The 17,216-nt window shown below is 44.6% G+C and overlaps 1 protein-coding gene across 1 annotated transcript; it reads left to right on the top strand.

Moving 5' to 3' along the window:
- Positions 1–2,900: 2,900 nt before the first annotated feature.
- On the top strand, positions 2,901–14,500 carry LOC134408117 (cathelicidin-2-like). The gene is made up of 4 exons (XM_063140629.1): positions 2,901–3,198; positions 9,935–10,042; positions 11,239–11,325; positions 13,964–14,500. Exons 1-4 carry the CDS (start codon positions 3,016–3,018, stop codon positions 14,099–14,101), a joined length of 516 nt encoding a protein of 171 aa, XP_062996699.1. The 5' UTR covers positions 2,901–3,015; the 3' UTR covers positions 14,102–14,500.
- The last annotated feature ends 2,716 nt before the right edge of the window (positions 14,501–17,216 follow it).

Raw genomic sequence — 17,216 nt, 5'->3', positions numbered from 1 at the left:
GAGTGCAGGCACACATCAGCAGAGACGCATTGGAATTTACTGGAAGCAGGCAGACGTTCGTGAAGCTCAGCCGTTCCTCTGATCGGATGGGGCGCGTTCAACCGGTTCTGGATGGGGTTGCACTCCCCCTGAAGGAGCAGGTTCGTAGCTTGGGGGTTCTCCTAGAACCATCTTTGTCACTTGATGCTCAGGTGGCCTCAGTGGCACGGAGTGCCTTCTACCAACTTCGGTTGGTGGCCCAGCTACACCCCTATCTGGACAGGGATAACCTAGCTTCAGTTGTCCATACTTTGGTAACTTCCAAATTAGATTACTGCAATGCCCTCTACATGGGGCAGCCTTTGAAGATGGTCTAGAAGCTGCAGCTTGTGCAAAATGCGGAGGCCAGATTGATAGCTGGAACAGGGAGGTTTGAGCATATAACACCGATTCTGGCCCATTTGCATTGGCTGCCTATATGTTTCCAATCCCAATTCAAGGTGCTGGTCTTAACCTATAAAGCCCTACATGGCTTGGGACCACAATACTTGATGGAACGCCTCTCCCGACATGAACCTACCCGTACACTGCGCTCAGCATCTAAGGTCCTCCTCCAAGTGCCTACTCCGAGGGAAGCTCGGAGGATGGCAACAAGGGAGAGGGCCTTCTCAGTGGTGGCCCCCCGACTGTGGAATGATCTTCCCGATGAGGCTCGCCTGGCGCCAACATTGTTATCTTTTCAGCGCCAGGTCAAGACTTTTCTCTTCTCCCAGGCATTTAACAGCATTTAACAACGTTAAGTTTGTTTTTAATGGACCCCAGAATTGTTGTTTTTAAATGGATACTGTTGTTTTTATACTGTTTTTGTTTTGTTTTTCATTTTTGTATACTTTTAATGTTTACTATTTTTAATTGTTAATTGAGAGCTTCGGCTGTGGGGCGGTATATAAATGTAATAAAATAAATAAATAAATAAATAAACTTCTCAAGCCTGTGCTCTCCAGATGTGTTGACTACAGCTCCTATCACCCCATCCAGCAGGGCCATTCTGGCTGGGGATGATAGAAGTGGTAGCTCAACAGATATGGAGGGCACCAGATTAGGAAAAGATGGCAACGGCCCTTTGGTGCTCATAAATGATCATCTATATGCATGTGCATGATGCAGTGATCCCCTCCACCAGGTCATTTTGGTAAACATGAAGTAGTGGGTAAACTCTGCCCTCCAATGCCTTCGTGAATTCCCCACCACTAAACTTAAATATCCCCACCAATGAAGTGCCTATTCCCATTAACTCAGCCTATTTCTTCAACCTGAGAACATGGGTCCCTGATTCCCTCTCTAGGTAAACTCCTACCTCAAAGGCCCCTTTCACACTGATCCTTCCAAAATGTATTGTTCTGAAAGAACTGGGCATGTTTAGCCTGGAGAAGAGAAGATTGAGGGAGACATGATAGCACACTTCAAACCTTGCACCACACAAGGAAGCAGGGTTGGTTTGTTTGTATGAAGCTGCTAGTCCTGTCTCTTTCCTAGCTCTGAGCAGAGTCCATTTGCTTCTCTGCCCACCTTGATTCTTCAGTGCACTCTTAATTGTGATGAAAACTTGATGAGATATTGACCTGGTTGGCACGATCAAAACAGCCCACCATGGGTTGCAAGGTCTTGTGCGATGTGTTTTGCTAAACCCTGCTCACTCACGAACCACAGTCAGACCGTCTGCTGCAGGGTTAGCGACTCTAGCCGTGGCTTAAAGTGTTAGGTGTGACAGCGAAGCTTGTGGTTAGTGCTAACCCCAGAGAACCGCAGTTTTGCTAACCACGGAGTCTGAAGTGTCATCTGACCAGGCTGAGTATCAGTGTGTGACAACAAAAACACTGCTTACTAAGTAGAATCATGGACTAGTAGAGTTGGAAGGGGCCTATAAGGCCATCTAGTCCAACCCCCTGTTCAATGCAGGAATCCACCCTAAAGCATCCCTGAGAGATGGGATATGTGGCTTTTGAATTGAATGTGTCCAAAATGGGACGATTTCAAGCATGCCTACACCTTCTGCGCTATTTTGCTTTGGATCAACTGAAACCCTCCTTATTATTATTATTATTATTAATTATTTATTTATTTATTTATTTATTTATTTATTTATATAGCACCATCAATGTACATGGTGCTGTACAGAGTAAAACAGTAAATAGCAAGGCCCTGCCGCATAGGCTTACAATCTAATAAAGTCATAGTAAAACAATAAGGAGGGGAAGAGAATGCAAACAGGCACAGGGTAGGGTAAAACTAACAGTGTAAAGTCCGCACAACATCAAGTTCTAAAAGCTTTAGGAAAAAGAAAAGTTTTTAGTTGAGCTTTAAAAGCTGCGATTGAACTTGTAGTTCTCAAATGTTCTGGAAGAGCGTTCCAGGCGTAAGGGGCAGCAGACGAAAATGGACGAAGCCGAGCAAGGGAAGTAGAGGCCCTTGGGCAGGCGAGAAACATGGCATCAGAGGAGCGAAGAGCACGAGCGGGGCAATAGTGTGAGAGGAGAGAGGAGAGATAGGAAGGAGCTAGACCGTGAAAAGCTTTGAAGGTTAACAGGAGAAGTTTATATTGGATTCTGAAGTGAATCCTGCAGTGGAATAGTGAGAACGCCCAGACTATGCCCCGCATTTGGGTTTTTTTACTTCCAAGAATATATATATATATATATATATATATATATATATATATATATATATTGCTTTTTGCTTTTGCTTCTATGTTGATCCAGCTGTATAAATATTCTTTCCCAAGAAGGTTTGGATCCAGAACTTTAGGAATCTTTCTCTCTTTCTTGTATCTGCTCATATGGAAACTGAAAGCCAGAAATGTTATCCTAGCCGGGCTGTGTGATCCCAAGCGTATCGAGTGTTGTTTCCAGAGGATGTGGTTTTTGGCAAGTTGAGCAAGTTCAAGGACTCCCAACGGCTGAGCTCAGCTGGCTTTCTGTCCGGTGAATAAAGAGCTACAACAGAGTTTTCTTGCTCAGACGGTGGAGCGGATTAGCCATGGAGCTGTTCCTCTTGGGTGTAGTGTTGGTGACATTTGTGGGGGCAACTTCTCAAAGCCTGGAAGCTCCCCCAGCCCTCCTGCCCCGCGATGTAGCCCGGATGGCAGTCGACGAGTACAACCAAGAAACTGAAGGACAGGCTGTCTTCAAGCTCCTGAAACTCAGAAACACCTACAAAACGGTAAATATTGGTGGCTCTAAATGACCTTTCAGGGATCTGTTACAGCTTCATGATATCTCATTGTAAAAGATTTGGGATTTTGTGGGGAGCCCAAATTGGCTGATCAAGGCCATAGCTAGAGCTAATGTTTATCCCAGGATTGTCCTGGGGTCAAACCTGTTCATCTAAGTGCCACACAGGGCATCCAGCGCTCAGACAGGGATGATCCTGGGATAAACCTTAGGTCTAGCTATGGCCCAAGTTTAGTCTAGTGGATCTTGTGTTCGGCTAGTGGCTCTTACATGGTCAGCAAATATCAAGGATGCCTCTCTCTCTCTCTCCCCCCCCCCCCCGCCATTCTGCCCCTCCCCTAAGGGTTAATTTGGTATCTGGGAAAATGCAAGCAGCTTTGGGAAGTTGCTGCTGAAAACCTAGCAAGAGCTCCCAGTCAAAAAACACTGAGTTATTCTGTCTTTCCCTCCTTAACCAACTTCTTTCTCATAAGAAAAAAAAAAGATGGCAGAAGCAGTGGGCAAACCTGGGAGGTTTAGAAACGGAAGACGGTGATGTGTGGACCCCTCCTGTCAAATTCCATGAGCGAGGCAGTGCGATTGCACAGTGAAAACCTCGTCTGGAAGCACCCCCAGACAAGAGCGGGGTGGAGATGGGAGAGCTGAGTTGTAGCACTTGTAGCATCACTAGAGTACCAGGACCCGCTAGACATCTCCTGGGGGAGCTGTACCTGTTGGAGAGTCCATGCTGTGAATCTCAACCTGTGTATATGTATATAAGGTAATCATCACTGTCCGCGTTTTCTGCATTTCATTTCCCCTCTGACTTCACGGTTTACAATCCCCCCATCCAACCACGTAGGTCTCCATATATTTGTAACTCAGGCAAACTCTTCATGCATCTGAGGCCCTTACACCTAAGGATTATCCCAGGCAAATGGAGGGGTCGTCCCTGCCTGCTCCAGGGATCCCCTGTGTGTCATTTGGATGCACAGGGATGATCCTGGGGGGAAATGCAGGTGTAGAAATGTCCTGATAGACTGTAGTTTATGCCATAACGAACATGTGAGTCTTTAAAGTACTACAAGATACTTTTGTTTTGCGGTAACTGGTGATTACCGCTCTAAAAATTTTGTGATGGATCCAGGATCTGCCTTCTGCGAGAGGAAGGTCCTTCTCCTCAAAGTCTGCCCTCCCCTTTCCACTGTTCATCCCATATAGCAGGATCTCCTGGGCCGGATCTACACTACTGCTTTAAAGTGCTTTATAACAGTTATAAAGCGCTTTAACTGCTTTAAAGCGCTATAAAACTGTTATAAAGCGCTTTAAAGCAGTAGTGTAGATCCGGCCCTGGTTTTCTGTAGTATTTTCAGGGGGCTGGAAGGACTGTTGAAGAAAGGAGAAGGTGGGAAGTCTATTTCCGACGGCATAGCTGATCCCATGTAAATTTGGACCCAACCCTTTCTATATGTGTGCTACAAAAAATGCCAGAAGCCTCATTCCAAAAAAAAATATCCCTGAACCCCTGGGACTTGCTTGCACCACTGGAGAAGGCACAAAATGGCACAATGTCCTGGAACATTTGCCTGTGCACACCCCCATTGAAATACGCCTTTCCTGACATCAACCTACCTGTACGCTATGCTCAACATCTAAGGTCCTCCTCCAAGTGCCGACTCCGAGGGAAGCTCGGAGGATGGCAACAAGGGAGAGGGCCTTTTCAGTGGTGGCCCCCCCAATTAGGGAACGATCTCCCCAACGAGGCTCGCCTGGCGCCAACATGGTTAATCTTTTTGGCGCCAGGCTTTTCTCTTCTCCCAGGCATTTAACAGCATATGTTGAGGACTTTGGTGTTGTTGTTTTTTTAACTGACCCCTGGATAGTGGATATGTAGTCCATTTTTATGCTTTTTATGGTTGTATATTGGTTTTTAAATGTTCACTCGGAACTTGCACTCGGAAGCCAATGAGAAACTTTTTGATGAGAAGTACAAGCCTGTTTTTCTGACAGAGGAATAAGAAAGGGAGAATCGGGGACAACTACGCTAGTAATGTAGTTTGGTGTAGTGTTCCATCTCCCTGGAAGATGGTGGGACAAAGCGAAAAGACCTGTTCAGAACTGACTCTTTTCTTCTAGGATGCTGGTCCTTAGTGTGCTTTTCCTCTAGACTTAGCTAGTTATGCGTGAATAAATGCTGTTTCAACATGCGCAGAGTGTTGTGCTGTAATTCCTAGTGTTGCCTAATGTGATAAACTAGCTGATGGCTCTTTCATTCTTGGTAATCATGTTTGTTCATCACTGATTCAAATTCAATGCAAATACAACAAATAATTCAGTCCCAACACCTAAACAACTGAAGCCACTCTCCCAACCTAAACAAACAAACCTATCTACTTGTTTCACTACCTCTTTTTTCCCCACATAAGTGAAAATAGTAGGGCAAGTCCTATACTGCTTAGTCCCTACCTGGTTTGGGGCTCAGTTTCCGTTCATATATTTAGTCTGCACTTACCTGGAAGTAAAACTTCTTGAACTCAATGGGGTTTATTTCTGAGTAGACGTGCATACGATTGCATTGTTAGTCTTATTAGATTGTAAGCCTATGCGGCAGGGTCTTGCTATTTACTGTTTTACTCTGTACAGCACCATGTACATTGATGGTGCTATATAAAATAATAATAATAATAATAATAATAATAATAATAATAATAATAATAATAATAATAATAATTAATCTTTGTAAACCGCCCAGAGAGCTTCCACTATGGGGTGGAATAATAATAATAATAATAATAATAATAATAATAATAATAATAATAATAATAATTTGTGAACCAAGAAAGAGAAATCCCTATCTGGAGTGGTTTACTGTGGAAGACGACAGAGAGGTAGCAAGGAGTCTGCCTTCATGGCGGTGGGTTGGACCCGCCTCCCTCTTCAACCCTGCGCTTTCCACCTCCCAGGGCAGCGTTGGGTAATCCTGACACCAAGGAGGGAGCGCGGGGTTTCTGAGTGGTGATCCGGGTCCCAGAGCCACCTCTGCCCTCTTCCTGGTTGACCGTGGATTGGCCCCAGACCATCGTTACACAGCAGAAGCGCTGTGTTGATGCCTCTCCATTTGAAAAAGTCGGGGTAAATCCCCAATTCTTTCAAAGTACAGCATCTCAGGGAAGCCCTGCAGTGGCTGCTAACCTGCGCTTGCATCATCTAACCAACGTGGCGCAGATCCAACAGCCGTTGTGGGGCTCTCCCTGCGTATAGACAGCCCCGAGGGAAGGATAGGTTAGCCTGCAGTTACCCAAATGTAGGCTTAGCCCAGGCTCTGGGTGTGTGTGGGGTGGGTGGGTTTGAGGGTAACACATAGAGGCAGGAAATAGGTGTCTGAATGGTGCAGCAAAACCTTTTGAAGTGTTGGTCCTAGCAGGAAGGGGGGCACCATTTAGACACCAAAACCTCTTGGCCCAGTCTAGCCAACATCTAAGTGATGGGTTTTAAGGCAGAGGGAAATGTGGTAGGCAACACCTATGTTTTCAGGGAGGGACTTCCAGGGATGCAGAGAGAAAGAAGCGATGGGCAAAGTCTGGGAAGGAGCCGCAGGGGGGCTGTCTATACATTGCCTTTGCTCCGGGGTGGCTCTGAATCCGTGCCGCGTGGGTTATATGACGCTGCTGCCGATTCGGCGCAACCCCAGGGCGAAGTTCCGAAGATCTGCAGCTGAAAAGTCGGAGACTTAACCCAACTTTTCCTGCTTGAGCAAAGTCATCGCAGCTCTTCTGCCGTCTGACCTCGCTCTGTAGCCAATCTGGGGGGGGAACCCAGCGGCAGTACCCAGATGACCGCCAGAAGCCCCACGCTCCCTCCTTGGTGTGGGGATTAGCAAGCACAACCCCACAGGAAGGAAACTGCAGGGTTTAGGGGGAGCACAGCACCAATGCGGCACCCTCAAGGCAGTCCCCAGAAAACTTTTGGGGAGCTGAGGGCTGTAGCAATGTTGGGCCAAAGGCAATAGGCAGAGATGCATCAGGATAATCCCTGCTCCCACAGAAAGCCATAGAATCATAGCATAGAATAGCAGAGTTGGAAGGGGCCTACAAGGCCATTGAGTCCAACCCCCTGCTCAATGCAGGAATCCACCCTAAAGCATCCCTGACAGAGGGTTGTCCAGCTGCCTCTTGAAGGCCTCTAGTGTGGGAGAGCCCACAACCTCCCTAGGTAACTGATTCCATTGTCATACTGCTCTAACAGTCAGGAAGTTTTTCCTGATGTCCAGCTGGAATCTGGGTTCCTTTAACTTGAGCCCGTTATTGTGTCCTGCACTCTGGGAGAATCGAGAAGAGATCCTGGCCCTCCTCTGTGTGACAACCTTTTAAGTACTTGAAGAGTGCTATGATGTCTCCCTTCAATCTTCTCTTCTCCAGGCTAAACCTGCCCAGTTCTTTCAGTCTCTCTTCATAGGGCTTTGTTTCCAGACCCCTGATCATCCTGGTTGCCCTCCTCTGAACACGCTCCAGCTTGTCTGTGTCCTTCTTGAATTGTGGAGCCCAGAACTGGACGCAATACTCTAGATCAGCGGTTCTCAACCTGTGGGTTGCGACCCCTTTGGGGGTCGAACGACCCTTTCACAGGGGTTGCCTAAGACCATCGGAAAACACATATGTAATTAGAAATAAATATTTCACAATATATAATTACATATTGTTTTTGTGATCACTATGCTTTAATTATGTTCAATTTGTAACAATGAAAATACATCCTGCATTTCAGATATTTACATTACGATTCATAACAGTAGCAAAATTACAGTTATGAAGTAGCAACGAAAATAATTTTATGGTTGGGGCTCACCACAACATGAGGAACTGTATTAAAGGGTCGCGGCATTAGGAAGGTTGAGAACCACCGGTCTAGATGAAGCCATATGCACCACTAAGTGGCTTGGGTTTTTAAGAACTTCCGGAGGTGTGTGTGTGTGTTAACATTGTTGAAGCAAAAACAAGAAGGAGGATTTTCTAGGCCACGAAAGCTGGTCGTAATAAATCTGTTAGTTTTTAACGTGCCATAATATGACCCTTTCCTGTGGTTGCTTTTTCACAGCACTGGCATGAACTCCGCTTTTCGTGTAAGGTTGCTATTGCTTTGCTTTACAACACTGTAGAAAAATATGTACTTTTCGTTTTATTGGCCCAATAGATACTCATGAGGTCACACTTTCTAGGTTGCCAAACGATTCCTGGATGATTATGAAGGAGACCTGATGGGGCCTGGTTAGGGGGGAAATCTTGTTCTCGTTCCTCTTGTACATAAAAGAGAGCAAATTCTCCTCTCTATTCTTTTTGCATTCTCTTCAAAAAGACTGGAAAGGAAGATTTTAGATTGTATGTTCACAGTGATGCCTCCTCTTCTCTGTGCGAATGTTGCTCTACAAAGCACTATATCTGTTTGGCGTGCTCTGCAAATAATAATATTATCCATTTATTTATTTATTTTCTAGTTTATATGTCTGCATTGCCCTTCCTTGCAAGGATCCCAGCGAACAACTCCTATAAAATCAATGCAACAAATGAACACTGTTAGAATCATAATCTAAAATTACCACTACACAATGAAATACAATAAAATCATGACTACATATCGTGTGTGTGTGTTTTTAAATTGTATACTTTTAATGTTTACTATTTTAAAATGTTGTAAACCGCCCAGAGAGCTTCGGCTGGGGGCGGTATATAAATGTAATTAAATAAATAAATAAATAAATAAATACATATCAGGAAACAGAGCAAAGGCTTGGCTATACCTCTAAAGCTTGTACAAATAAATGTCTTTAACTGGCACCTGAACCACAATGTGGAGCGTCCGTGACTGAATTTCATAGAATCATAGAAAAGCAGAGTTGGAAGGGGCCTACAAGGCCATCGAGTCCAACCCTCTGCTCAATGCAGGAATCCACCCTAAAGCATCCCTGACAGATGGTTGTCCAGCTGCCTCTTGAAGGTCTCTAGTGTGGGAGAGCCCACAACCTCCCTAGGTAATTGATTCCATTGTCGTACTGCTCTAACAGTCAGGAAGTTTTTCCTGATGTCCAGCCGGAATCCGGCTTCCTTTAACTTGAGCCCGTTATTCCGTGTCCTGCACTCTGGGAGGATCGAGAAGAGATCCTGGCCCTCCTCTGTGTGACAACCTTTCAAGTCCTTGAAGAGTGCTATCATGTCTCCCCTCAATCTTCTCTTCTCCAGGCTAAACAGGCCCAGTTCTTTCAGTCTAACTTCATAGGGCTTTGTTTCCAGACCCCTTTCTCTTTTCTCAAGAGAATCTTACATCGATATTTGGAGTTAGGTTTCCTCAGAGCCAGGCGTGGGAGGGGGGAACCCGTGGGGAAATGGCTGACAGGACAGGACTATCTCGAGAACTTACTGGAAGAGGCAGCAGCAGGACCTCCTGGCAGGGGTGGTGAAGAGCAGCACAATTCACTACTCCTCTCACACCATCACCTGAGGCAGGACTTCACCCTGCTTCATCGTAGGGCCAACCTTCAAAGTCCAGGATCTAACATTACCTAAATCTCTGGCTTCACCCTGTTACGTCTGTTCCTCTTCCCCTTCCCCTTTCTTACTCTCCGTCGCCCAGGGCCAAAATGTGGATTGTAAACTCATTGGAATAAAGAATCATTTTTGTTTACGTCATAGTAAAGTGCCACGTATACTACTAATAATCTCTCCCCCCTTTTTTTTTTTACCCCTATTCCAAAGAGGTTTGGCTGGGGTGTTCATTTCAGCATGAACTTCACCATCAAAGAAACCCACTGTCGCAAAAAGAACAATTACAGGATTGGAGAATGCAGATACAAGGCAAATGGAGTAAGTGGGTGTGGGTGTGGGTGTGGGTGTGTATTAACACACCTTTTTATTCTCCCAGCATTTTAACAGTCTATAAATAAATTTTAACTTGGTGTTTTAAATTTGTAATTTTGCATTGCTGCTGCTTTTATCTGGCTGAGCTTTTATATTGTATTTTATAGTATGGTTTTATACTGTTGTTTTATACTTTGAATGTTTTATTTATTTATTTATTTATTTAATTACATTTATATACCGCCCCACAGCCGAAGCTCTCTGGGTGGTTTACAACATTTAAAAATAGTAAACATTAAAAGTATACAATTTAAACACACACACACACACACACACACACACACACACACACACAAAAACAGTATAAAAACAACAGTATCCATTTTAAAACAACAATTGTGGGGTCCATTAAAAACAAACTTAACGTTGTTAAATGCTGTTAAAATGCTGTTAAAAATGTTTTTAATTTTTGTGAACCGCCCAGAGAGCTCCGGCTATTGGGCGGTATAGAAACGTAATTAATTAATTAATTAATAAACAAAGACTTATTCTCATGGCTGCCAGCTGCAAGGAGAGCTAAGGCGTGCCATTACACTCAGCAAAGCAAGAGATGGGTCTGTAGGATCATGGCTTTATGGTAGGGTGACCCTATGGAAAGGAGGACAGGGCTCCTGTATCTTTAACAGTTGTATTGAAAAGGGAATTTCAGCAGGTGTCATTTGTATATATGGAGAACCTGGTGAAATTTCCTCTTCATCACAACACTTAAGCTGCAGGTGCCCTGCCCTCTTTTAAATCTGGTCACTCTAGTATAGCTCCTGCACTTTAACTGTTGTGATGAAGAGGGAATTTCACCAGGTTCCCCATATATACAAATGACACCAGCTTAAATTCCCTTTTCAATGCAACTGTTAAAGATACAGGAGCCCGGTCCTCCTTTTCATACGGTCACCCTACTTTATGGAGTACAGCCAAAAGTTTTTACAACCTTTCAGCTCCATGCAGTGAAAAATCTCCACCTCCTGACTCCCTGTAGATCACAGTGCTCTGAAAAGCACAGGAGTAGATGAAGACTTTTTCTCTGGTCACCTGGCAGCTTTAAGAGGTCTGGGAGGAACTGGGGTGCATAAGGAAGGGGGTGGGAAAGGAACTGTAAATCCTTGAGCCTCAAGATTAATCTTGATTCTTTCTTTCCTCCACAGCCCATAAGGGACTGTTCTGCCCAGGTGTCAATGCTCAACTTCATGCAAGACTCTCCGTTGACTTCTATGAAATGCCACCCCTTGCAGGTGAGTCATTTGCCAGCCATACTGGGGGAGTAAATGGGCTTCCCTGGGGTAGGGTGACCCTATGAAAAGGAGGACTGGGCTCCTGTGTCTTTAACAGTTGTGATGAAAAGGGAATTTCAGCAGGTGTCCTTTGTATATATGGAGAACCTGGTGAAATTCCCTCTTCATCACAACAGTTAAAGCTGCATGTGCCCTGCCCTCTTTTAAATCTGGTCACAGTATAGCTGCAGTATAGCTCCTACAGCTTTAACTGTTGTGATGAAGAGGGAATTTCACCAGGTGCAACATGCATACAAATGACACCTGCTGAAATTCCCTTTTCTATGCAACTGTTAGATAGGGTGACCATATGAAAAGGAGGACAGGGCTCCTGTATCTTTAACGGTTGCATAGAAAAGGGAATTTCAGCAGGTGTCATTTGCATGCATGTCGCACCTGGTGAAATTTCCTCTCCATCACAACAGTTAAAGCCACAGCTGTACTGTGACGAGATTCAAAAGAGGGCAGGGCACCTGCAGCTTTAACTGCTGTGATGAAGGGGGAATTTCACCAGGTTCCCCACATATACAAATGACACCTACTGAAATTCCCTTTTCAATACAACTGTTAAAGATACAGGAGCCCTGTCCTTGTTTTCATATGGTCACCCTATAATTACCCTGCAAACATTAGCCGTTGAACAAAATGAACTAAAGGCTTGTTGCAGGCACTGTCCTCCTTTTCATATGGTCACCCCACCCCTTGGCATTCCATTAAGCTGTTGCTGCTCTCTCTCTCTTTCTTTCTCTCCACCCCCCCTTGTATATGGATGGTGCCATTTTGGCTACGTAACTAAGTTAAAGTTCCACACTCAGGGAATTGAGTTAACTATGAGTATCTAGCAGGGTGTCTTTACAGCAGTGCTTTGACCGTGCATTCCTTAGAAATGCTGTAGCGTCGCAGCTGTGGAGTAGGAACAGTCAATCCCCATGACCGGAGGGAGCGTGGGCTTTCTGGTGGCCATTGGGTTTGTGAAACAGTCCCCCTACTGTCCACCCCGTCTTCCGCGCTCCAGGCAACCTAGCATGGGTCTTGATCATCATTATTATTATTATTATTATTATTATTATTATTATCATCATTTATATACTGCCCCACAGCTGAAGTTCTCTGGGTGGTTTGTGCCACGACGCAGGCTCTGAACAACAGACCCGGCCGCGGCTACTCCCTGCTCAAGCCAAGCACCACCGCTTGATTCGCCTGAGGCAAGGGATAAAAACCACCTTCCTCCAAACTATGTGGAGAAAGGGGTTAAATGGAGAAGGATTTTAATATATAAAATAAAACACTGTGAATTGTATGTGCTGAGGTGAATGATTGTCAGAGTGGGTGTTAAATGAGTAAACTTCAGATGTTAAATGCCAAACAGACACGTGGGATTTTTGTGGTAGTTAAAAACAAAATAATTAAAATTTATTTTTAAAAAGTTCACAAGCTTTGTTTCAAATAAAACATTTAAAACCTTTTTGAAACCTTTCATCCAATCCTTTCACCCATTCACATACGCGCTTTCCTTTTTCTCACACAATCAATCTTGAGCTTTCTTTATTATCAGTATTGATTAATATACATCAACTATGTACACACTACACTCCAAAGACACCAATCTCTACACTGACTCTCAAATTTCCCAGAACTTAAGTACTCTAAACACAGAGAGCACTAAAGACTCTAAGAGTACCTAACAAGTCCCTCACAATCCCCTCAGTCATTCTCTTATATATCACTCTTCTTTCTCCCCAGACATTCTAACTCTACTTACTCAGGCCAACATTCTAAACTCACCACAGACTTACAAACTGCAGACATACATTTGGGAACTGACTTGTGGGGTGTAACGCCACAGTTTGCAACAGTTAAAAACAGTGGACATTAAAAAGGAAAGGGAAAGGAACCTCTCGTGCAAGCACTTGAATCATTACTGACTCCTTTCGCTGACGTTTTCTCTTGGCAGGCCTTATAGCGGGGTGGTTTGCTGTTGCCTTCCCCGGCCGTTATTCCCTTTCCCCCAGCTAGCTGGGTATTCATTTTACCGACCTTGGAAGGATGGAAGGCTGAGTCGACCTGAGCCGGCTGCCTGAGAACCAGCTTCTGCTGGGATCGAACTCAGGCCATGTGGAGAATTTCAGCTGCAGTAACTGCTGCTTACCACTCTGCGCCACATGAGGCTCTTAAAAACACATATAAAAATTTTAAACCATCAAAAACATAAAAACAAAAATATCCATTTAAAGCAAACTATTCTGGGGTCAGTTAAAACTCAGCCTATGTTGTTAACTGCCTGGTGCCCGAAAGATAGTGGAAATATGTTGGTTACGTCAGAGGAAAGCAAAACGTCGTGGTAAGTCTGTGAATCATTTAAGGCTCACTTTCGCAGAAAAGCCCCACAATGGCTGTGAGTTGGCAGGTGCATCGTATAACCAACGTAGCGCCACTGCACAGCCACCTTGGGGTAAATAGGTTGTAGAGACAGCTGCTAGGATGTTTCTGCTCAGAGTGTCGTCCAGGCTATGCGGTGTTCCTGTTTCGAAATGAGTTTGCTGAGTGGAGACATGAGAAGGTGCTTACATTTCTTTTCTCTTTTCTTTCGAAATCCTAGCGGGCAAACAGCCCTGGCAGCCCAAAACCAAAACCCAACTCTCGGCCCCAGGCAGTGGTACCTCCGCCCCAAGTCCACTCGGAGTACTTTCCGTCCTCCTATTCTACTGCAGCTTTGATGTCTGTCGAAGAAGAATAACAGCCACACGCAGCTCAACCCAAACAGGAGACCCTATCGGAGCTCTGAGGCCTTCTTCTCTGCATCACCAGCTTCAATGAATGCCACAAACATTTTGCATAGACTTACTGACCTCGTTTGGGTGGTCAGATATGATTGTACGTTCCCTCTGGCTATCCAAATGCCATTCATGTTCTAGTGAGTCCTTGGAGATTTTTGAATTTGTTGGTTTTTAAAAAATCGGCAGTGAGGTTTTGCATATTCCTGACCTCACTTTGCAGCCAGAGGAAACTCTTTCAGAACCTCTTTGCCTGAAGGCCATTTCAGAGAAGCACTTGGGTGCCAAATTCCATTGGTTGGCACAATCAAAGTCCAAAGGGGCAAGCTAACCAAATCCCAGCATACTTTAGCTTAAAGCTCTTGTTGAAAATAACTAAGCCTTAGAGGCATTTCAGACTTTTAAAAGGGGGGGGGGAAGCTGGGGAAATGTGTGTGGGAAAGGGGGTGGGGTGGATTCGGTCCCCAGGCCTGAAGTTCTGCACCCCTGATTTACAGAAACCTTCTGTCATTTGGTTGTGTTTAGGGGGGACTGTTTAAAACCTTTTAGGTATTTTTTAAGGACTCTAGTTGTGTTCTCAATCCTCCCAGAGTGCAGGACACGGAATAACGGGCTCAAGTTAAAGGAAGCCAGATTCTGGCTGGACATCAAGAAAAACTTCCTGACTGTTAGAGCAGTACGACAATGGAACCAGTGACCTAGGGAGGTTGTGGGCTCTCCCACACTAGAGGCCTTCAAGAGGCAGCTGGACAACCATCTGTCAGGGATGCTTTAGGGCGGATTCCTGCATTGAGCAGGGTGTTGGACTCGATGGCCTTATAGGCCCCTTCCAACTCTGCTATTCTATGATATGATTCTATGATATGATTCTATCGCCCTCCATGTGTGTCCAAGTATTCCTGCATTGAGCAGGGGGTTGGACTCGATGGCCTTGTAGGCCCCTTCCAACTCTGCTTTTCTATGATTCTATGATTCTATTCATTATACAGAACTGTTTGGCTGCCAACAAAGGCAGAACGAATACGACTACGGTCCTTAAAAAATACCTAAAAGGTTTTAAATTGATAACTGCTTCAAAGAGGAAGTCATTTTGTTGTACAGCTCCTGACGAAGGATCTCCAGGTCGGAAACGTTGAGCGTTTGTACAAGTTTAGTTGAACGTTTTTTGGATATATATTTTTTCATTTTGGATAAGGAAAATGAAGAAAACCTCCTTTCGTATTTTATGACACCAGAGCCAGCCTCTTCTTTTCCTCATAGTCTGTATCACACAGCCATGTTCTGCTCCTACTTTCTCTTTCTTTGTTTTAAGAAGCCACAGAGCTCCACTTGTGAAGCATCAGCGTAGTCATGGAGAGTCCATTTCTTTTCAGCTTGCTCCTAAGCCGAAACTGTAACTTTTACTTTTGATATTTTAGAAAGGAGCGTTGGTCCAGCTAAAAGTACTTGCAAGAGTAGTTCACTTAATTAACAGGACTGATTTTGTGCAATGTGATGGGAAAAACAGGCATGTATTTTGCAAGATTTTACACAACGTCTTGTTTTTCAGATTGCAGTAATGGTGTGTTTCAAAACATTCTTGCTTTGCGTAACAAGCCATGAGAAATCACTTTTAATTCAGTGGTTATTTTGTTTTTTTCTGTGTGAGGTCACTTCTTTGGTTTTCAGATTATAAATATCTGGTTTTGCTTATGTTAAAATGTGGCAGTGTCAGGGGATCACAACCAAAAAATGCAAAACAAGTGAAGCTCCCATGCTGATCCACAAAACCTAGGGTGACCCTATGAAAAGGAGGACTGGGCTCCTGTATCTTTAACAGTTGTATTGAAAAGGGAATTTCAGCAAGCGTCATTTGTATATACAGAGAACCTGATGAAATTTCCTCTTCATCACCACAGTTAAAGCTGCAGGTGCCCTGCCCTCTTTTAAATCTGGCCACTCTAGTATAGCTCCTGCAGCTTTAATTGTTGTGATGAAGAGGGAATTTCACCAGGTGCGACATGCCTACAAATGACACCTGCTGAAATTCCCTTTTCTATGCAACTGTTAAAGATTCAGGAGCCCGGTCCTCCTTTTCATAGGGTCACCCTACAAAACCTATCTAGTCAAAAGACTTCTCTCTCCCAGCTCTTCTGGTCATTTAACCAGGAACCCCTGCCCAAATTCTAATCAGGGAATAATTTCCATCTAAGAGTTCCATCAGACGAGCGTTTTATTGCACGCTTATCACTGGGCACTCATGGACTTTCGCGGTTCTCTTTCACGACGATGTCTGCGTCCCTCGCCCCCTCCCAGCCTTTTTTGCGCAACAAAAATACACCCCAATAAGTGTGACTTCTATCAGAGATGGGCAGGTGGTTGACAACCCCCAATGTTTTGGATTTCAAATCCTAGCGTGCCTGACAATTGGCCATGCTGGCAGGAGTTTATGGGAGGTGAGATCCAAAACATAGAATAGCAGAGTTGGAAGGGGCCTACAAGGCCATCGAGTCCAACCCCCTGCTCAATGCAGGAATCCACCCTAAAGCATCCCTGACAGACAGTCGTCCAGCTGCCTCTTGAAGGCCTCTAGTGTGGGAGAGCCCACAACCTCCCTAGGTCACTGGTTCCATTGTCGTACTGCTCTAACACTCAGGAAGTTTTTCCTGATGTCCAGCCGGAATCTGGCTTCCTTTAACTTGAGCCCGTTATTCCGTGTCCTGCACTCTGGGAGGATCGAGAAGAGAGGATATCTATCTTCCGCCCACCCCTGATCTAGGTAATAGTAAGGTAATTAATTGTGATTTAATATGTTCCAACTGGGATATGGAAGAAAAAATTGGACACTTGACTTTTTCAGCTTCCATTTCAAATTTCTAAAAGTCTGTATCTGGTCCTCATGCCATGAAATGCCAAGTTCTACATTTAGGAAATAGAAACCAAAGGCACAGTTACAAGATGGGGGATACTTGGCTCAGCAATATTACAAATGAGAAGAATCTTGGAATTGTTGTAGATCGCAAGATGAATATGAGCCAACAGTGCAATAGGGCTGCAAGAAAGGCCAATGCTATTTTGGGCTGCATTCATAGAAGTATA

Source organism: Elgaria multicarinata, chromosome 1 (genome assembly GCF_023053635.1).
Source record: "Elgaria multicarinata webbii isolate HBS135686 ecotype San Diego chromosome 1, rElgMul1.1.pri, whole genome shotgun sequence".
Lineage (NCBI taxonomy): Eukaryota > Metazoa > Chordata > Lepidosauria > Squamata > Anguidae > Elgaria > Elgaria multicarinata.
The sequence above is the reverse complement of the archived record's forward strand: the minus strand, read 5'-3'. Positions and strand labels throughout refer to the sequence as shown.

Bases quoted from the DNA above. Each gene is read 5' to 3' on its own strand.
- LOC134408117 (XM_063140629.1), top strand. From the start codon at position 3,016: ATGGAGCTGTTCCTCTTGGGTGTAGTGTTGGTGACATTTGTGGGGGCA. The intron at 3,199-9,934 runs GTAAATATTGGT...CCTATTCCAAAG, and splicing joins TCAGAAACACCTACAAAACG to AGGTTTGGCTGGGGTGTTCA. The intron at 11,326-13,963 runs GTGAGTCATTTG...TCGAAATCCTAG, and splicing joins TGAAATGCCACCCCTTGCAG to CGGGCAAACAGCCCTGGCAG.